At 48.8% G+C, this 19,335-nt stretch overlaps 1 protein-coding gene across 1 annotated transcript in view; it reads right to left on the reverse strand.

Annotated features, from left to right (window-relative positions):
* Nucleotides 1–19,058, reverse strand: part of Nav2 (neuron navigator 2) — a 615,193-nt gene extending 596,135 nt beyond the window's left edge. Inside the window, exon 1 of the mRNA XM_075953182.1 lies at nt 18,458–19,058. Within this exon, the coding sequence (XP_075809297.1) occupies nt 18,458–18,532 (75 nt within the window). The 5' untranslated portion in view covers nt 18,533–19,058. The remainder of the gene's footprint in view (nt 1–18,457) is intronic.
* Nucleotides 19,059–19,335: the final 277 nt, after the last annotated feature.

Below are 19,335 nucleotides of genomic sequence, written 5' to 3' on the forward strand. Positions count from 1 at the left end.
TGCCCTCCTGACCCCCGAATATGGCCTTTGGGAAAATCTAATTGCCTGCTCTGAGTGACACTGGAGCCGAGAGAGTGATAAAGTTGTAGACAGTCAGTTGGTGATTAGGGGCTCTAATGGAAGGGAGATTGCTGAATGAATGCATGAGAGAATGAACGAACGCACAGAGGGGTTATTTATTCAGGGCTCTGGGGGCGACACAGTGATGTCTTCATTGAAGCAACTCTGAGGACGTAGACTGTAAGGACGTGAGTCAAGAAAACTACCAAAGTTGTCTTCATACAGACCCCCCAACCTTAGGCCATGGTGTCACTGAAGAAGACTTCCTAGTCCTTATACTTTCAAGGATGGGCACATAGCTGGGATGGTGCTGGTTCTGTGTAGACTCCCCTAGAAAGTAAGACCATAGCAATGGAAGGCAAACGTTTCTGAGAGCCATAGCTGGGCTCTGCTGTCCTGCAAACCAAGCTAGTGGCAGCCTCTCTCTGGAAAGGCCACCACCATAAACATATGCTCTTTATGTCTGCCCGGGCATTCTTTTATTCTCTGGCAAATACTTCTTGGAGAACTCACAATGTGTCAGATGTGACCATAGAAACACAAAAATGATTAAGACTTAGCCTGAAATCTTGACACGTTCATTGTCACACTCCCATGTGACAAGTGCCACCACAGAAGTCAACTCGGGCAGGTGAATAGGTCAGGATGGCAGATGGGATTCCTGGGAGAAGAAACAGAAGTTCAGACGAGAGCCAGAGGGGCCAAGAGAATGACAAAGGTCCTGTGTCCTTGAATGGAGGGCGAAGTCCTCGTTCAATGCCTCCAGAAACAACGGTGCTTTGTCTATAGGACGAGGGCCGTGGATTTAAAGTTCTCGGGATCAAAGGGAAGACGCACCAGACAGTCCCCAGGCAAAGGGAAGAACACAGGAGCGACACAGTAGCTAACACTGGACGGCAGCTAGCAACCTCAGCTACTTGTCTAGATACACTGAGGAGGAAAGGAAGACGGTTTCTCTTACTCCCAGCTCTCCCCTCTGCCATCCAGCTCTCTCAGTGGCTCTCAAATGGACCCAGGACTTTCTCCTAGAGAAAGACTGCCAAAGTCCTCGGGAAGTGTGATTGTCCCTTGTTTTTCAGACAAGCCGGGAAGCATGTGGGCCTGGTTGTACTCTAAGATGTCTGGGTTTTCACTGGGGTTTGATTCCATTAGCTTTTGCAGGACATCCCTCTGTCTTTCTCTGAAATACTTAAAGTCGGTTAGCCTCCTTGTCCATGTTTTCCTCCTGCCAGGGGCTTCTGACACACCTGAACTACAAACTGATCTCCTGGGCAAGCTGCAAAGCTGGGCAGTAAAGAGGCAGTCGGGGATGCCATCTATCTACCTGGATTCAGGACCAGGAGGGCTCTGCAGGAGGACACAGCTCTGCTTCTCTGCCTCCTTCAGCAGCAAGGGGCTCTTGTGAGCCAAGCTGATGCACTGATGTCATGCTGACCAGACTGGTAACCTGACTCTTGATGACAGCTCCCCCTTCCCCCAGCTGGGCCCATCATGCTGGCTCAGGGCAAAGGTCACCCCCAGGGGAAGGGGCAGCTGGAACTCTTTGGAGTGGCTCTGAAAGGAGAGATAATTTCCACGGCTGACATCTCCCAGCCTCCGCTGCCCCTAGTTCTCCTTTCCTGGCTGCTGCTAGACGCAGGTCAATCTCGCTTCCTTCTGATCAGTGATGACGACACCCCTTTTAGGCTTAAGTTCATTCTGGGAGGTTATTAGTTGAACAAGTGTAGAGGCAGGAAGTACACACGGCCTTGGAAAGAAGCTGAGCTCTCCAGGAAAACAAGCATGATCAACCCTTCGTCAGTCACTGAGCCATTTCTCTACAGAATGGGATGAAGTATCAGTCAAGAGCTAAGTGCATTTGAATGTCATTTGGATAGAGCCAACAGGGGATGGAAGCCTACTTCTGAATCCCGCTTAACCCCATGGAATAACTACGGGCATTGCTGTCCTTCAGCATAAGCTCAGCTCTGGGGGAAGAAACTAGCCCTGAGCAGGTTTCTTCCTGACAGCACCTTATAAACTTGGCAGGAGCACCGACTCTGGCTGCCATTGCCACCATTCCTGGCCATCCTCCCCACTACACGGTTACCATCTTTCAGCTCTCACTCAGTGTTCACCTTGACCCTCCAATTAAGCCCTGAACAGAACAGGTACAGTTATTGCCACTCAACAAAGAGAGAAGCCGAGCCACGCAGAGGAAGGGTGACCTTCTGCAGATTGCTGAGCCGGATCGCCGAGCTGGGATTTCTGTCGTTTGCACCTGGAGTTGACATGCTTAGCCTGAAAGGGATTCAGTAAAACGCTGCTGCAGGTAGCAAAAAAAAAAAAAAAATTGCGGTACCAAGGAGGGACTGGAGAGAATCAGAGAAGAAAGGACGAGAGAAGACAGAGGGGCTTCAAGCAAAAGTGTGAGCTGCATCTTAAAGAGTGGCCAGGGGCAGCTGGCTGGAGGAGTGGGGGCTGGGTAAAGGATGAGCTGTGACTGCTTGCTTCGTTGATACCCAAGCACAGCTATGGCCATGCCCTTGATGCCCTGAACACACCTGGAACACCAGCCCAGTTGGGTTTTTTGGTCCCGAGTTCTCCCCCACAGAGAAATAGATGTGTTTCTTGCCCTAAGAAGAAAGCTCCAGGATCACATGCTACTCAAATACCGTCCTGGGAGGATGGCAAACAAAACCCACAATGTTATGTCGGGAAACCTAGCTTCCCACAGAGAACGACTTCGTGAAAAGTAACCAGGTAATGACAGTAGTTTGTGAAGTTATTTGCAAGAATTCCACAGTGTTATCACCTATAATGTAGACCACTATTTTATATGATTGAAGACAAGTCTTCAGCTCCTTAGACTTGAACTGATCCATGAATGAACCTGGATCTGATTTTGTCACAGTGACGTCTGTCTCCTTGAGGTCACCATGGACTCTTTGTGGCTCTCTGCTCCAGTCAATATTGACCTTCCTCTGCATGCAGGAGCTCCAGGGCTTTGGGAAGACAGTGTGGGGGACACAAATATTATGACCAAGTGTAAGAGTTGGACATCTGCTCACACAGAACTAGAATCAAATTGGGATGAGGGGGACAGGTCGAGTGACACCAGCTGCTCTCTGTCATCCGGGCTCAGTTGGCCCCAGAAGATGATTAAGCCACATGCCTGAGGGATAAATGGCAGTGTGTGTCTGTCATGACGTAGCCTTCCTTCCATGAGAAGGCAGTAAGGGCACCAGCTATGGCTTCTGTGGTATGCCCTGTCCCTGGTTCCTAGCACAGATAATCCAAATTGCTAACAACTTCCTAGGTGATGGGGTAAAGAGAGCATCGACCGGCATTTATTATTTTTTGGTAACTGTTGTTTGTACTTTTTTCCCTATTTATTTACATTTTTGTTATTTAATAAGAAGACCACTGTCAGTGAGGCCCTAGATGTCTCTGGAACAGAGGCCAGCTGCCAGAGAGACCAATCATGTGATCACTTCCTAACCTCTAAGAAGGGAAGGGGCTAGAGATAGAGTGACTGACAAATGGTTCAGGATTTAATCAGCCAAGTTTCTGCCACGTGGCTTCCAAGAAAACCACAGACAGCTGGGAGGAGAGCCCAGCGTGGTGACCATTCGGAGGGGAGGTACTGAGGGGGTTATGCGCCTGCAGAGAGCTGAGGGCCCTCCCGTCTCCCTCACTCTCTGTACTTCTTCCAGAGTTCTGTAAGTTGGTCTAAGATGTGATAAAGCCCAAAGAGTTGGTGGTCATGGAAGCCCCTGACGGAAAGCCAGCTAGTTAGAAAGACGGGGTAGCCAGCACCTGGGTTCTACACCTGAAGTACAGGCAGTCTTGAAGAACAGAGTCATTATTTGTGGCATTTATCAGTCATTGTGTGGGATCTAATGAAAGTTCCTTGTAGAAAACACAAGAATTAAATGATTCTCAAGACAGTTGGTTCTAGGGGATTGGCCAGGATGGGGAGGGGAGGCAGTCTGGACAGGATGGTCCAACGGGCTCTGTGGGTAGGAAATATCGAGGTGACTGGCTGCAGAGCCCCTGGGTTTAAATATCAGTTGGGCCTGCGTCCTCTGGCCAGCTCCAAGGGAAACTCTATCCAGTGACTCTAAATGAAGATGACCGTATCACACAACCACTGTAAAGATAAAATGGGGGCTGTTACGCCGTGTGTTCATTGTTGATTAGCTGCCAGATGGTAGGAGAACCGGATGGCTAAGTGGACAGAGGGATGGACAGGTGAGCAAATGCCAATGCTGACTGTTGGGTAGAAGGCAAAGGTAGGTAGGTCTATAGAAAATGAGATGACATTTACCTCCAGAATGACTTTATTGGGAGCGTTATAAGCTCTTGGCCATATCTGTGATGGAGCCTGGAGGGAGGAGAGCATCGGGAGAGACAGCATCATGGCCACAGGTAGCCATGACAGGGCCATAACAGTCACAACCCCTGCCGTTTAGCCATTTCCTTCAGATCCTAAGCATAAAGGGAATGTCAGACTCTTTAGGTTTTCTTGGGGCAGGGGTGGGGGAGGGCAAGCTCCCTAGCACAGCCTATGAGCTGAAAGTCAGAAGAACACTGACAAAGATGAGCTATATTAAAGTTGTTTGGGATCTGGGGAGTAGGGAGGGGATCGGAGCTGCAGTTCTGAAAGGGATGGAGAGAGCCCAAGGCAGTCTGTCCCGCAGAGAGCTGTGGGCTGGTGGCTAGTGACATCTGGGAAAGTGTAACAACCATAGGCTCTGTGTTCTTATACCCACGTTATGCTTACACGTGTCAGACATGGTCCCAAGTGTTGTTGGCTTAGCCGGACGGTGGTGGCGCACGCCTTTAATCCCAGCACTTGGGAGGCAGAGGCAGGCGGATCTCTGTGAGTTTGAGACCAGCCTGGTCCACAAGAGCTAGTTCCAGGACAGGCTCCAAAACCACAGAGAAACCCTGTCTCGAAAAACAAAAACAAAAACAAAAACAAACAAACAAACAAAAAACCCAAGTGTTCTTGGCTTACTTCAGGCTCAAAACAAGTCCAGAGGGAGATACCACTATTTCTCCATTTTACCAGTGAGGAAACTGAGGCACAGAGGGCTAGCCAAGAGATCACACATCAGAAAAGCAGCAGATTTGAATCCCAGGCTTGGGAGCCGATGGTCTATGCCCTCTGAGGTTTCTGTAGTGTGTGGCATAACATATAGTAGGGCTCAATAATAGAAGCTACTGTAGATGCTGTCTGCAAGCTTAGTCTTCATAAAATGAGGCACTGTTTCCCGCACTGGAATCCATGTATACCTCGTGATATTCAGCACCATTTTAAGAGGTACATTGGGGACCTTTTAAAATGTTTACGATCATAATTTTACTTAAATATGTATTTAGAAAGGAAAGTTGCACATCAAACCCACAATGCCACTTGTGACATTTGATGACCCTTGTGACAAGCCCAATTTTCTGAAAAGTGAATCAATTTAAAGAGAAAGAGTAAAGATGGACCAGGAGTGAGGCCACTAGTGGACTGATGGCTAGGGATAGGATGTAAGGAAAGGGGATGCAGGAATTGCAGTCCTCACCTTGACCCCCTATCTCTAAAGTGGGCACAGTGGCTCCCCTCAGCACTGGCCCATCCACCCCCAGCCCGTCTCTACCCCTGTCCACACCGTTGCTGCCTCCTCCCCCGAACCATGGCAACTGGGCTCCTGAGCATCAATCTTGGAGCAGCCCATTTTCCTCATAGAGCAGCTCCAGCAGGCACCTCCTGCCACCTCCTCAGACGTGTTGATAAGATTTGGAGGCACCACAGGAATCCGATGGGGAAGATGCTCCAGGGATGCAGCAGAAATTAGATATTTTTCAATTACCACAGGCAACGGGCTTCACGTGGCTTGAGTAATGCAAACCGCTTATTTGCTGTTTCCTTCTCGCCGCCCTATCTGGTTCCTGCCAATGATTGATGGCCACGGGAGGGGAGAAAGCACGCATCCGCCACTCACCTTGTCAAGCCCCCTCGATCTCTATCTACAGAGTGAGTTGGCTCCCTCAGCTTGCAGCAATAACTCAATATCATGGACGGTGTCCAGGACAAAGACATTGAGGCTGTAACCAGCCCTGTCTTCCAAGCATAAGGTTCCCCTTAAAAGTGACCTATATCCCAAATTCCAGAAAAAAGTTATAGTAATGTGAGAGCAGAATAAGAAGGAACAAGGGCAAGAAGTGACTGCCAATTCAGAGCTGTATCTCTGGGAGCTCACAAGCTGAGAGCAGAACCAAGGGTGCTCTTTCAGACTCCTGAAGACAAGGAACCCACAAAACCCTCAACAGCACAGCGCAGTGTTGGACCTCCGTGTGAGCTGAGACGCACATAGGCGCGAGCTCACTGGGCGCTGCTGTATCAAGTACTTTATATATATCAAGTGCTTCATAAATGAAACTGTCAGGATTTCCATTTGGTAGGTGAGGCAGAGAGGTCCTGAGGCTTCCTTAAGATAAAGACAACAGCTAAGCCAAGATCCAAACCCAGACTCCTGACTGCCGAAGTTCATCCCACTCCGTCCAGCTTCCTGTTCTCTGCCATGGAAAGCTTTGCCCTGTCTGCTATGTTCCTCTTGTCAGCTTATGAAACCTAAGGAGATATGGGGTTGATGGTAATCCACGCGATGGTATTCATTCATGTGATGTCACACTGTGAGATGGTCCAGAGAGGAAGATTTCACAAGACAATTTCTGGACCACTTACTACTGAGGATGCCTCCTGCTCCTCACCATCTTCTGCCCCTCTTATGCCAAATCTTACCCAATTAAATAGAGATGCCCATCACTGCTCATCCAGCCACGCCTCCTGGGAGGGATTCACTTTCAAAGGTGAGGTTCTATACCATGTGTCTGCCTGACATTAGCCATAACTGACTAGTCAGGGCACAGACACAGAACTCAGTAAGTAGCACATCCAAAGGCCAACATCTCTCCAGCTCAGCTTTGTTTACAAACGGAAATATTCTGAGCTACCAAGATGGCTCAACAGCTCACTGGCTGCTCTTGCAAAGGGTTCAGTTCCCAGCTACCCGACAACTCATAACTATCTGCAACTCCAATTCCAGGACATTCAACACCTTCTTCCGGCCTCCAAGGATACCAGGCATGTGTATGTGGCACACAGACATACACACAGACAAACACTCAAATATAAATAAATCTTGTTTTAAAGTGTAAACGTTCTGGTGCTTGTTAAAACAAAACAAAACAAACAAAAGAAGAGTTTATTCAAGACCATAACAAGAGAGAAATCGAAAGAGAAACAGAGGCAGGGTTCAATTCTAAAGACATTAAAGATAGCTCGGGCCCTTGTGTGGCCAGAGCAGAGTGAGGGGCCTGAGGAAAATTAGGCAAAAATCAGAGGGGGTCTTCTTGCTAAACTGACCTAACAGGACTCTTGTTTAAGGTAGGTCCACAATTTCTTCATCAAGGAATGGCAAAAAAAACTGGATCAGATATTGTGGGAGGGGAACATCTTACTAAACTGACAACAGCCTTTTCACTTTGCTTTTTCTCATTGCCTTGTTTTCTGAGACAAGGTCTCACTAGATAGCCGAGGCTAGCCCCAATTCTTCTTCTTCAGCCTTTCAAGAGCTAGGATTACAGGTGTGCACTACCATGCCTGACTTTGAAAGTGGTGTTCTTGCTAAGGCTGGTTTGGGCAGGCTTCAGTCAGGACAGCTGTCAAGACTGAACCAACAGACGGAGCCTGACTAGGGTCAAGGAGGAAGTCAGCCACCAAACCTACTCAGAGGGAAGGGGTGATAAGATGGTCTACGGACTTTGCCAAGGAGCAGACAGTGAGGGTGGAGCGGATGAGGGCTGGTGGGCTGCTGAGAGTTAGCCCTGAAGATCGGCAGAGGAAGGGGGCTGGGGAAAAGGGACAGGGAGGGACGGTGGCTGGAGCAGTGGGCAATGCAGAGAAGTGGACCCCACACCACAGAGGCGTGAGCAGTCAACACCTAAAGCTACCTGATAGCGGGCTCTTCGTGGGGCATGTCTGCTTCAGTGCCCACCTGAATGGGTATTGTAGGCTCAGAATGTTTCTCTTGGGTCATGACCATGAAGGGTTCATCCACTGAAACAGTTTACCTGAGCTAATGGGAGCTCACCAACTCCAGCTGGATTGGGAAGAAACAGGCATAGGACCAAACTAGTCCCTCTGAATGTGGTTGACAGTTGCATGGCTGGGGAAGACTGAGGGGCCACTGGCAATGGCACTGGGATTTATCTCTATTGAAGGTACTGGTCTTTTTGGGATCCTATTCTCTTTGGATGGATACCTTGCTCAGCCTAGATGTAGTAGGGAGGGCCTTGGATTTTCCACAAAGCAAAATGCCTTACCCTCTCTTAGTATTAGAAGGGGGTGGGGTGAGAGGGTGTGTTGAGGGAATGGGAGGAGGGGAGGGAGTGGGAATTTGGATTGGTATTTTAAAAAAAATATACAAAAAAAGAATGTTTCTCTTAGTCACCATTTTCATTTTCTCGGAATTTCTGGGATGAAGGGCACCACAAGCCCAGCTCCACAGACTTTTCCTTCTAGGAGAGCTTAGGCATTTCTCTCCCAACGACTATGTCATCTGTCTGCATTGCTGGCATTCTGTGGACTTTGGTGGGATGCCACTGCCCAAGGAAACAGAGATTCCCCCCTGCCAAGTCTCTCAGTTTGCTCCTCTGTGCTAGAACATGGAAGGAGATATTCTAGACCTATTCCTCAGTGCTTCCCCTTTGAGATGCGTATGAATCACGTTCTTATTGAACTTCTAAATAGTCACCCCATGCTGACATCTGTAGAAGGACCTCCTAGGTCACCATCACCATAGCCACACGGAGGCTCAGAAAGAGGGGGACATCTGTGACAGAAGAAGAGGAATGGCCTGTTCATAATCACGAGACAGTTCAGAATCTCCCATGTTCGGAGACTCACGAGTGTGATTCAGCTACACCTAAGCAGTGCCCCCAGGCCAGACGCCTCTCTCCATTCGGACACTCAGACAGCTAAGACCTATTCCATTCTCGCCCGCTATTGTTTTGTCACCGACTCTAGATCATAACCAAAGTGGAGTCCTAACTCCTCTTGTGCCCACTCCCATTCAGAGTGCCTACTGTCTCCCATTCATTCAACGAGCATTTACGGGTCCTCTGCTATTAGACAAACACTGGACTGCACGTCCTGATGAAACCACCATGAAACTGAACGACCCCGGCAAGAGCCAGCCTAAGCAATCCACAGCAGGCAGGATACACAGGTTAAGTTGCATGGGGTCTGGAAGCTACGATGCTTTGTTCTATTTTGTAGCTTCCCATGAGGATGGTGCATGTCATTGAGGACTTTGGCTTATTGAAATTTTAAATTATAACCACAGATGGAAAAAAGAAATATTTTGATGTGCACCTAGACTCTCCCAAGAAGTTTCTCATCTCATCCTAACCCAGAAGGAGCCTTCCACCCCTACCTCTGATGTCAACAGGAACCTGGACTCTGGTGTTCCCAAATAGCCTGGTTGTTGTCTCTGTGATGGCATTACAAGAGATGGGGGTCAGAGGATTGAACTAGCTATGACCAACGTGACTATTAGCTCACAAGGCCCTGTGCCCAGCGCTCCCAGGAGTATGGGTGCTCGCAAAAAGCATGGCTTTGAGGATCCTGGTCTTTGCCCACTCAGCTTAGCAAAAGCAACAGCCCCATGATCACCCTAGGGGACTTCTCAGTCTCCCTACTAGCGCAAAATGCACAGCCCTGGCCCTAGGTCCCTGTCCGGAACCACACTGGTCTGACCTCCTTGCCACCCGCCTCAGGCCCAGTCCTTCGTCCCTGCAAATGGATTCAGCATGCAGCCACAGGTCCCAGAGTTGTTGCCTAGCTTCAGAAGAAGCTGCCTTACAAAACCCCCTGCTTGGCTCCTGCCCCCACGCCTATTCCCAGTTTGCTTCCCAGCCCCCACGACTAGCTCTCTCTTTCTAATTATCCCAAAGAGAAGGAAGATTAAAATGTAACGCCCTGAAGATGGGAGTCGGAGATGTCATTATTTTGATTCAAACCCCGGGCGTGCAGGAATCGGATCTAAGCTGCGGGAGAACGGAACCTGGGTGGCTCTGGAGAACCTTGAAGAATTGAAATGCTCCTACGGGTAATCAGACTCTCCTTCTGGTGCTTGACTTTTAGGGGGTGCCACAAAGCACAGCAGATGATCCTCACAAAGTCATCCTACAGCAAAAACTCAAACTGCAGTGGGCGTCTCAGACCCACATAGAAGCCTCAACCGCCCAATGTAAGAGGCATGTGGAATGATGGGGTCAATGGTGTCCCGAAAAAAGTGTTACACAAAGAGGGTTTGCCCATGAACTTGACTCCAGAAGGATGCACAGCAGCAGAGGTTTAAGCCAGAAGGAATTAACCCCAGTGCCAGACGTCACCCAGCTACTCCCCAACCACAACACTGAGAGGGTTTCTGCTGGGTTCAGGGAAGTTCAAGGCGGGGAATTCTGGCAGCTTTCACTCAACAGCTTAGTGCTGTGCTAAGTATGACCAGTGACGTGTCTCGGGGTTCTCTCCAGGTACCATTTGTAGCTTCCTGAATCTCACCTCAAAGACGGATGCTAGAAAGGTGAGATAAATTCTCTAACATTAAAAAGTCCCATAGCTACGTGGGTAACAATACCGGACAACTGAGGTGGCTTTGCCACATGTCCCCTTCTCATTTAAAGCTCCGCCAAGGCTAGTTTAAAGCAGGAACAAAAGGAACCAGCACTGACCAAGGGGGGAAAAGCAAGGTCTCGGACATCAGTGGCTGATGGAAGACTTTGACAAACATGCCTGCCCCAAATACCAGCGGAAGATGCAGGCGATGCAGCTCTGCTCACTGCTTACCACTGGTCCCCTGCCCTCTTTCAGTCTGAGGGTTCTGCCGCTTGGTTTCTGGAAGCCCATGTGGGCAGATCAGGAAGGCAAGAGGGAGCCCAATGCTGGTATGCCGAGGGGTCCTCATGGAACTTTTGGGGGTTGTAAAGAAAGGAGGTGTGGCCATGTATGAAGGACCTGCAAATGTTATCCACATTTTCTGGTGTCCAGATGAGATCTCCAGAAATCTACCGAGTCTTCTTCCCCAGTGGAGAGCTAGCTGAGGTGGTAAAATAGAAACTCATTTCTACTGACTGAGGAAGGCTGTTTCACTCCCTGGAAAGTAACTGTCCGTGGGAAAGGGAAGGCAGCGGTAGGGCCACCTACTTTTAATTGTTAATGGGCCATGTGCTCTTTAACCAGCCCTGTGTCTTTCTGTAGCTCTTGTGCCTCACACCAAATGGAGATAGCATCAGTTGCTTTCCTGCAACAGGTGCAGGTCATGGGGGGGGGGTGGGAGGGTGTACCCAAAGGTCTTAGAGAGCCACAACCAGGGCCTGGAGAAATAAGCAGTACAGTGCTTGCTTTGCAAACTCAAGGACTTGGGTTTGACCCCCCAGAATGTCCCCCATCCACCCCCCCACACACACAAACTAGACATAGTCGGCACACGCTTGCAATCTTAGCCCTGGGGAGGCAGACAAAGGAGGTTCTTTGGGGTTCACTGGCCAGTGACCTAACCTAATAGGTGAGTTCTAGGCCAATGAGAGATCCTGTCTCAAAGACAGTGGGAGCTGTTTTGGAGATTATATCCTCTGGTATACACACACACACACACACACACACACACACACACACAAAACCACCCCCTCATCTCTGGGATTCTATGTTGTCGAGGGGACATCAGAGCTGGTGAGTGTCCTCAGGGTACTTCCAGAAGAGGCAGCTGTGGGCATATGGCCTCTAATGTGTCCTCTTTCTCTTTAGCTTGCATTAGCTACCACGGCAATGCTCTACCCGCTAGGACACGTTTCAGGGAGCACTGCCTCAAGTGTCTACAGGCTGGATAGCAAAGAGCTCACAACCTCCAGCATCCCTCCTTGGTATGCAGACAGTAGCCTTCTCGTCTGCCCTCACATGGCCTTGCTCTGTGCTTCATCCCTAAGAAGTCTTCCTCCTTATAAGACTCAGATCCTATTGGAGTAGGTTCACAGCCTTAGGACCTTGTTGAACCTTAATTGCCTTCTTAAAGGTCTTTTCTCCAATTACTGTCCCTTTGGGTGGGGCTTGGGGGTGGTGGTTAGGTTTTTAAAACATGAATTCTGGAAGGACAGATTCAATCTTTAATGGGGGTAATCCCAGCTGCAGCCCCACCAGAGAGCAACCACTTTCGAGGATCTGTTTGCTCAGTCTTCCTCCCTCTCCCGTTCCTCATGCTTTTCACTTAGTCTTTTCCAAATAAACTTTGGGTTACTTATCCTCCAAGGAGACTTCCTTGACTTCTCCAAATGAAAAGGACACCTACTATCTGCTTGAACTGACACTACTTCCACGACATGAGAACCTAAAACCAGCATCCTCTCATAAACAAGTGTTGAATGGATGGATTGTGATTACCAGGGATGAGGACAGGTACCAAACTTGCCCCTCTTCAGTCCTCTCCCCCTGCCCTGCACCTGAATGATAGCTCACAGCCCACTGATTGAATCACATACGGCTCTGAACTTTTTTCCATCTCTCTCTTTATTGATGTGCGGGATGCTCTGTTGTACAGCCTCAGCATCCAATTCTGATCACCTGGTTGACACAGCTTCCATTCATACCAGCAAGACAGGTGGGCCAGCTAGAAGGCAGATCAAGCTGCAACAGCGACATCCCCAGCTCCTGGAGGCATGAGCACAGCGGCTGCACCAAGAATCTAGAAAAGTTAGTGCAGAGAGCTGGAAGGTGGGCTCTGGCCTCATCCCCTCCAGTTGCATTAGGATCTATCTCCCCAGACCCAAGTTTTACCAGTAGCACCTCAGAACTCAGTCCACTGGATGCAGGAAGATTCCTCTACAGAAGATCTGTGTTACCCCCACCCTGCAACTCACCTTTGGAAGGCTGTGTCAAGCGATATATAGACTACCATGGTCACGGTCCTGGGCGAGGGATATCCGTGTGATGTCATGTGGACCAGCTCCACTATAGAGTATGTGTGTGTGTGCATTTATGCATGCCTGGGGGCACATGTGCACGCGAGTCCCCTCCCACTCATATGTGTGTGCATTTATACACAACAGCAAAAAAGTTGAAAAGATCATTTTAAAAATTTAGACCTAGAAACTTAACAGAGAGGTAAAGATTTCGGTGAAGTTCTGGAGCTCAGAGACATGGCAAGCTGTTTAACCCTTAACCTAGTATTTGCCTCTGTGAAAAGGCTTATGAAAACTTATATGAAAGAGACCAAGCAAACAGCTCAGTGCTAGGGTGGCTATCATTCCCAGGCTTGGTATTTGATCCCTAACACTGGGAAAACAATGAAATGAACACACAGATTTATAAAGAACGCCACAGTGGTCTGAGGAAGAACTAAAGTAAGAGACGCTGCTGGTATCACCAACACATAGGGCAGGCATTTCACACACGCTAGTTACTTTCCTTGTTCTTAGTCCATTGAGATAATTTTTAATACTTTCAATGAAGTCCACTAAAGTGGCCATCTATTCTCAGGAAGATCAGAACATTTGTGGGTCTTGTTTTCCCTGTGACTGGAACAAGTGACCACTCCCCTGCTTTCATGGATCAAAACAAACACAAGGGCACTTGCACCATGAGAACTGCGAGAAGGCACCACTGTTTCCAGATGCCCCATCGACAGCTCAGCTGCTCCATCCTACGCCACTGCTCACTCCAGCCCTAGAAGCAATGATGCTGGTCGGTGCCTAAGATTCACCTACCCACCTTGTCACCAGGTCCACACTAACTCCAACTGTCACTTCAGTATACCTGCTTGGAGACCACTCTCTCTCTAGTCTCTGGTCCTCCTATATCAAATGTCTCAAGTCCTTCGCAGAACTCTTGAATGCTTGAGTCATATCTTCCCCTCCTCTGTCTGTTAGTGGAAACATATTAAATCTAAAAGGACCAAACTCAACCTCATCATCAAAGAGAAAGAGGACCCACAACACCATATACCCTTCCATTTTAAGCAAGTTGCCTTAGGAGCCTCCTGTGTTCCAGAAGGTGAAGTGACGGACAAGATCGGCTTCCTCTGTTAAAGAGTCAGCTGTCTGGTTCAGAGGTTATGACGTGATGAAGCCTCCAGGACGTGAGGAGGTGCAGTGAGCAGCTACTTCGCTGCTCCTGAATGAGGTGTAGAACGACATGGACGAGCCATTCTTTGTGAGGAGTGGGGGAGTGGCCCAGGAGTGAAGTCCTTTGAGGGGGACGAAAACATTTAAGTAAAGCTTCAGACATGGGGGTCAACTGTGGAGGAAAGTCATCAGAGTTTAGCTAGGAGAGATGTGGGGTACAGGGAATGGGAGAGCTGGGACTGAGGAGGGTGGCTTCTGAGGAGGAATGAGCGGGAAATCACTGATCAGGATGGCAGCAGCTAGGCTGTGTAGAGTCACCTGGCCAGGAGTGGACGGTGCAGTAGAGAACTGGCCAGAACATTATGGAACCCTTCATGCTAGCTGTCTTTGATATGAAATTAGAAATGGAAAGGGCCAGAGGTTAGAGGAGACAGATGCCAGGCCAACTCAGAAGGGGTGATTAAATAAAGTGGGGTGTCCTTGTTGGGGCAAACGGTTGTAAGCCAAGGCCACGGATACAGGGCACTCAGGGATATACAGGTACAAAGGACAAGGAATGGCTGGTACGGCGAGCAGAGTGATGTGTGCCTCTTAGTAGGATGCTGCTGGTTACCATCCGGAGCAGCTCAGCCAATGCTATAAATTTTAATTACATGAAGCCCGAGTCTACCCTCTCCAAAGCCATTTTAAAAACTGGCTCTAGGAAGCTTTCCTGCGGAGTAGGTGACATCCTGAGGAATATTTAAACTAAGCTACCCTTGTCACCTCTCAGTCACCAAGCCTCTTTGAAGGGCCCGAGACGAGGCTTATTTTTCCAGTACTTGCCTTTCTTGGGAGAGCTTGCGGTGGAGGACACACATAGTCCTGTGCAGAGGGAGAAGTGGGGGGATCAATTCAAAAGTCCTTCCCATGACAGATCAATAGCTGTCTGTCAGGAAGCCTGGCTTCTCCCCTTCGTGCTGGGTAAATGCTCTCAGCACACAGGCACACTCAAGCAACTGGATTTCTGTCCATGCTGATTTGTAGCCCCAGGGCCTCTTTGCCTGATTCCTGACTCAGCACAAGATTTGAAATTGACAGAGAGTCTAGGCAGTTTGGATGCTCACCTTACTAAACCTGGATGGAGGTGGGTGGTCCTTGGACTTCCCACACGTCAGGGAACCCTGATTGCTCTTCGAGCTGATGAGGGAGGGGGATTTGATCGGGGGAGGGGGGGAAATGGGAGGCGGTGGTGGGGAGGAGGCAGAAATCTTTAATAAATAAATAAATTAATTAAAAAAATAAAACTAAAAAAAAAGAAATTGACAGAGAGGCAGAGGAATCTGCTATTCATAGGTGACACCCGGGGATGTCACCAACGCTGGAGGAAGGAGCTTTGTGAGTTCTGAAAGACACCTACCCCCATTACAGGATCCAGACCTAAAACCTGGTTACTATAGAGCTACTTCCAGATCTTCTTAGGGCCAGCTGCTTACCATTAGGTCTCCACCCCAGAGAACCTGCCTTGGGGTGGAAGCCCCTTAATCTCAACTCGGTTCACCATACTCAAAGCAAGAGATGTTATATATCTTGGATTGAAGAGATGGCTCCGTGGTTAAGAGCACTTGTTGCTCTTACAGAGTACCTGGGTTCAGTTACAGCCCCACATAGTAGCTCACAGGCATCACCTACCCCAGTTCCAAGAGATCTAACATCCTCTTCTGAACTCCATGGGTACCAGGCATGCACATGGTACATAAATACATGCAGGCAACACACACATTTAAAAACATCATTCATTTTTTTTAGAAAGAGATATTACATATCTTGATTTGTAGGGTATCTACATAGATATATAAAATGCATAAAAAAATCCACCAATCTGAAACCTTAGAAGCTTTTACTTTACTGGATACTGGATCTAACATACCTACAGCCAGCATTAGGATGTGAGCTCAGCTTTCTTCTCCTGCGGACCAAGGCATCCTTCACCAACACAATGAGGGTCTCCAAGACCACATACCAGGTGGGCCCTGAACCAGTCACTCCATCCACAGGGCAAGCAAAATGAAGCTACCACCAAACACAAGGAAGCATCTGCTGCTCATGATAGTAGGAAATAGAGCAAAAGTTCAACTTGTTAGCCCTCTGCTGTGTCTGTGTGTCATTGATCCCACAAAGACCCAGGGGTAACTCATGCTGGTGGAAGCTCTCCAGCTCCCCAGCTTCCCAGCATCCCCCCTGCAGATTCCTTGTCTTTGTGGGATTTTTCAGCCAGTCCCCCCAAAAGAGGAGCTCTTTGCTCCTTTGAGGCAGGAGCCAAACACTGCAGAGCCGCCTGTCAGCCCTGTGGACAGGACATTCCAGGTTGCATGCTGTGAGGCTTGTTTAGCTTCACACTTGACGCAAATGGGACGTGTGTTTACCCACAAACACACACAGGCACACAACAGAAGCTGCCACTGCCAACAGAAGCGGCTGCAGTGGCAGGGTTCTGGAAGCCCAGACTTATTCTTCAGCAATGTTGAACTTGATCACATCGACTATCAGAGAAAACAATCTAATTCCTCCTAAGCCAAGTTTCAACCTCTGCCCAGAAAATTCAGTAGAAAATGAAATGTAATACTCTATTAAGCTTTATTTTCCCAGCACAAGCGAGGGCTCACCCGAGCATGGAGAGCCATTAAAATGGATCTTACATATATCATTATAAATTTAATAATCACCATGACGGCTAGAGTTCAAGTTAAAATGAATGTCAGCTGAGCATGACCAATTGATGTTACCCCAGCTGCCGCCGAGCCTCACTTGGGGTTGTATTCTCCTTCCAGAGGCTCGGTGGTACATGTGGACCCAGCCCAAGCCCAGGCCAAGAACAGATGGGAAATGCAAACAGCTACACCTAGCCAAGGAGGAGCCATCGTAATTGCATATTATCTTAGTGTACCAGCCCAATTAAAACTTTCTATGGTATCAGAGGTCTCAAATGTTCCTCCGCTAAGTGTCTGGATCCCAAACTTGGCTGACACTCTGTCAAATGCAGGCATTCCTCAGGCCGCTCACTGCAATCAATGCTCCTTCTAGCTCTGGGAACGCGCCCACTGAAACTGGAGCAGAAGGTCTAGCAGGCTCTATACTTGGCAATCCAACTCCACAAAACAAATCTCACTTATCTAGGTGCCTGAGATGGAGGCGTTCTTCCTGAAACAAGGGGGCCCAGGCTTTGGAGCGATTCTTTCTTTAAGGAATGGAGTCGGCGTTTGTGTTTTTAGGATGTATTTCAATTTACTTGTATCCTTTAAAGACAGTGTAAGTCCCAGTACAAAAGCTGTGCACATGCAGGCACATGCACACCGCGCACACACCACAGCTACAATCTAATAGGAAGGGTTAAAAAGCCATTGGTATTACACACGGGGAGAGTTGATCTTTGAAACTCACAAGGGGAGAGAACACGGTACCTCATCACCTGGATAGAATGCTACAAGCTTGGGTACCATCCCCACACTTCAATGAAAACACTGAATCCATTTGCAGACAAATACACTCTCTGGTTCTACCTCAACAAGTTTAACCCTTGTTAGCCCCTGGCCATACCCAGCCACAGGTTCGCTTCTAAACCGTCAGCTACAGCATGCCAGTGGGTCTCCCTAGTGTGCCTGGCTTCTGAAGAAGAGTTGAAAGTTAACCGGCAGACACAAGTCCTGGGTGACTGTGGCTTTCAGACCAATCATAGCCAGTGACCTGCACTCAATGGGCCACTTTAAATGACTGCGACATTCTCACAAACGGGACCAGAGAGTTCACAAGGTGCATTTTTGATCCTTATATGCAAGAGCAGGTAGAAAACACACAAAAAAAATTCCTTAAACCAAACCATCTCAGGAAGGAGCACCATGACCAGAAAGGCAAAGGGTGCACACACACACCCAGAACAACTGCAGCACAAAGGAACCTCAGACTGACTTTGAGAACACCAGGACTTTTTGCTAACTTCTGTAAAGTGTGTAAAGTCTTTGCTTTCCTTAGGTCCGGGCATTAAACTATTCCTTCTTTTCATTCCTCTCACACATTAACCACCAACGACCCAAAGCAAAAAACAGCAGTAGGACACCAAAGTCGGGAGCAACCGCATCACCTCCTAAGCAGAGAGAGATACACAGGTCTGATCAACGAACACAGTTCTATTAACTGATCACCTCTGAGTCGCACCTAGCAACTCCACCTCCAGGCAGCCAACAGTAAGCAAAGTTCTATCACTTACCCTCTTTTGGTCTTCCAGTCCGTGAGTGACAGGCTTTCTCTTCTGCTGTTGGCTTGACTCCGAAATCGATTCCATTTCCCGGGCATAAAAGCTCCTTCAACGGTATTCTAAATCCACAGTAGACCCAAGTGACCCGCACAACAGCGACCTGTGCACACCAGACCAGGTCCCACCAGAAGGGAGATTGTGCTATCTCTTCAAAGCTCTTGCCATCTTCTTGAAAGCCACTTGGGAACCTGGCTGGCCAGCGATGCCTTGGGGATGAAGGAGGCTGCCACTGACATCTCGAGGGTGAGGAGCAGAGTTTCACTTCAGGTCTGCAATTCACTTTACAAGAGCCCAAAGGACAGATCTGGGCAAAGAAGAGTCCATGTCCTGGGGCGTGTGCCACATCCCTGCCCCAGGAATTCTCTGCCTCACTGTCTGCTTGGCACAGATAATTTATATGTCAATAACAATGTAAATGGGCATTTAATCCACCAAGCTGATAGCATCCACATCCCTCTCACAGCCCTTGGCTCCTATAAATCAGCACAAACACCTCTCTGCCAGCCGCTCCTCGGAGCTCCTGTGAGTGCTTGTCTCCACAGTGGCTCCCCTCCCGGCTGTCATCTTCCTTCCTGCAGAGAGACCCAGACCTGAAGAGAAAATGTTCAACAGTCAGATTTGTCTTTGGTGGAGTGTGGTGCTCGAGCTGTCTTGCCTGCCATCTGGAGTCAAACAGCAAAGCCTGGGCCCAGCAGCAGCCAACAGTCTCTTTCTGAACCCACCGTGGATCACATCCATGGGCAAGCAACCTGGGGGGGTGACTCATGGACTCCCCACGTCGCCTTCTCTTGAAATAGCAGGGCGGTGCTGGAAAAGCCCACATGGGGGCT

Source organism: Microtus pennsylvanicus, chromosome 18, assembly GCF_037038515.1.
Source record: "Microtus pennsylvanicus isolate mMicPen1 chromosome 18, mMicPen1.hap1, whole genome shotgun sequence".
Classification (NCBI taxonomy): domain Eukaryota; kingdom Metazoa; phylum Chordata; class Mammalia; order Rodentia; family Cricetidae; genus Microtus; species Microtus pennsylvanicus.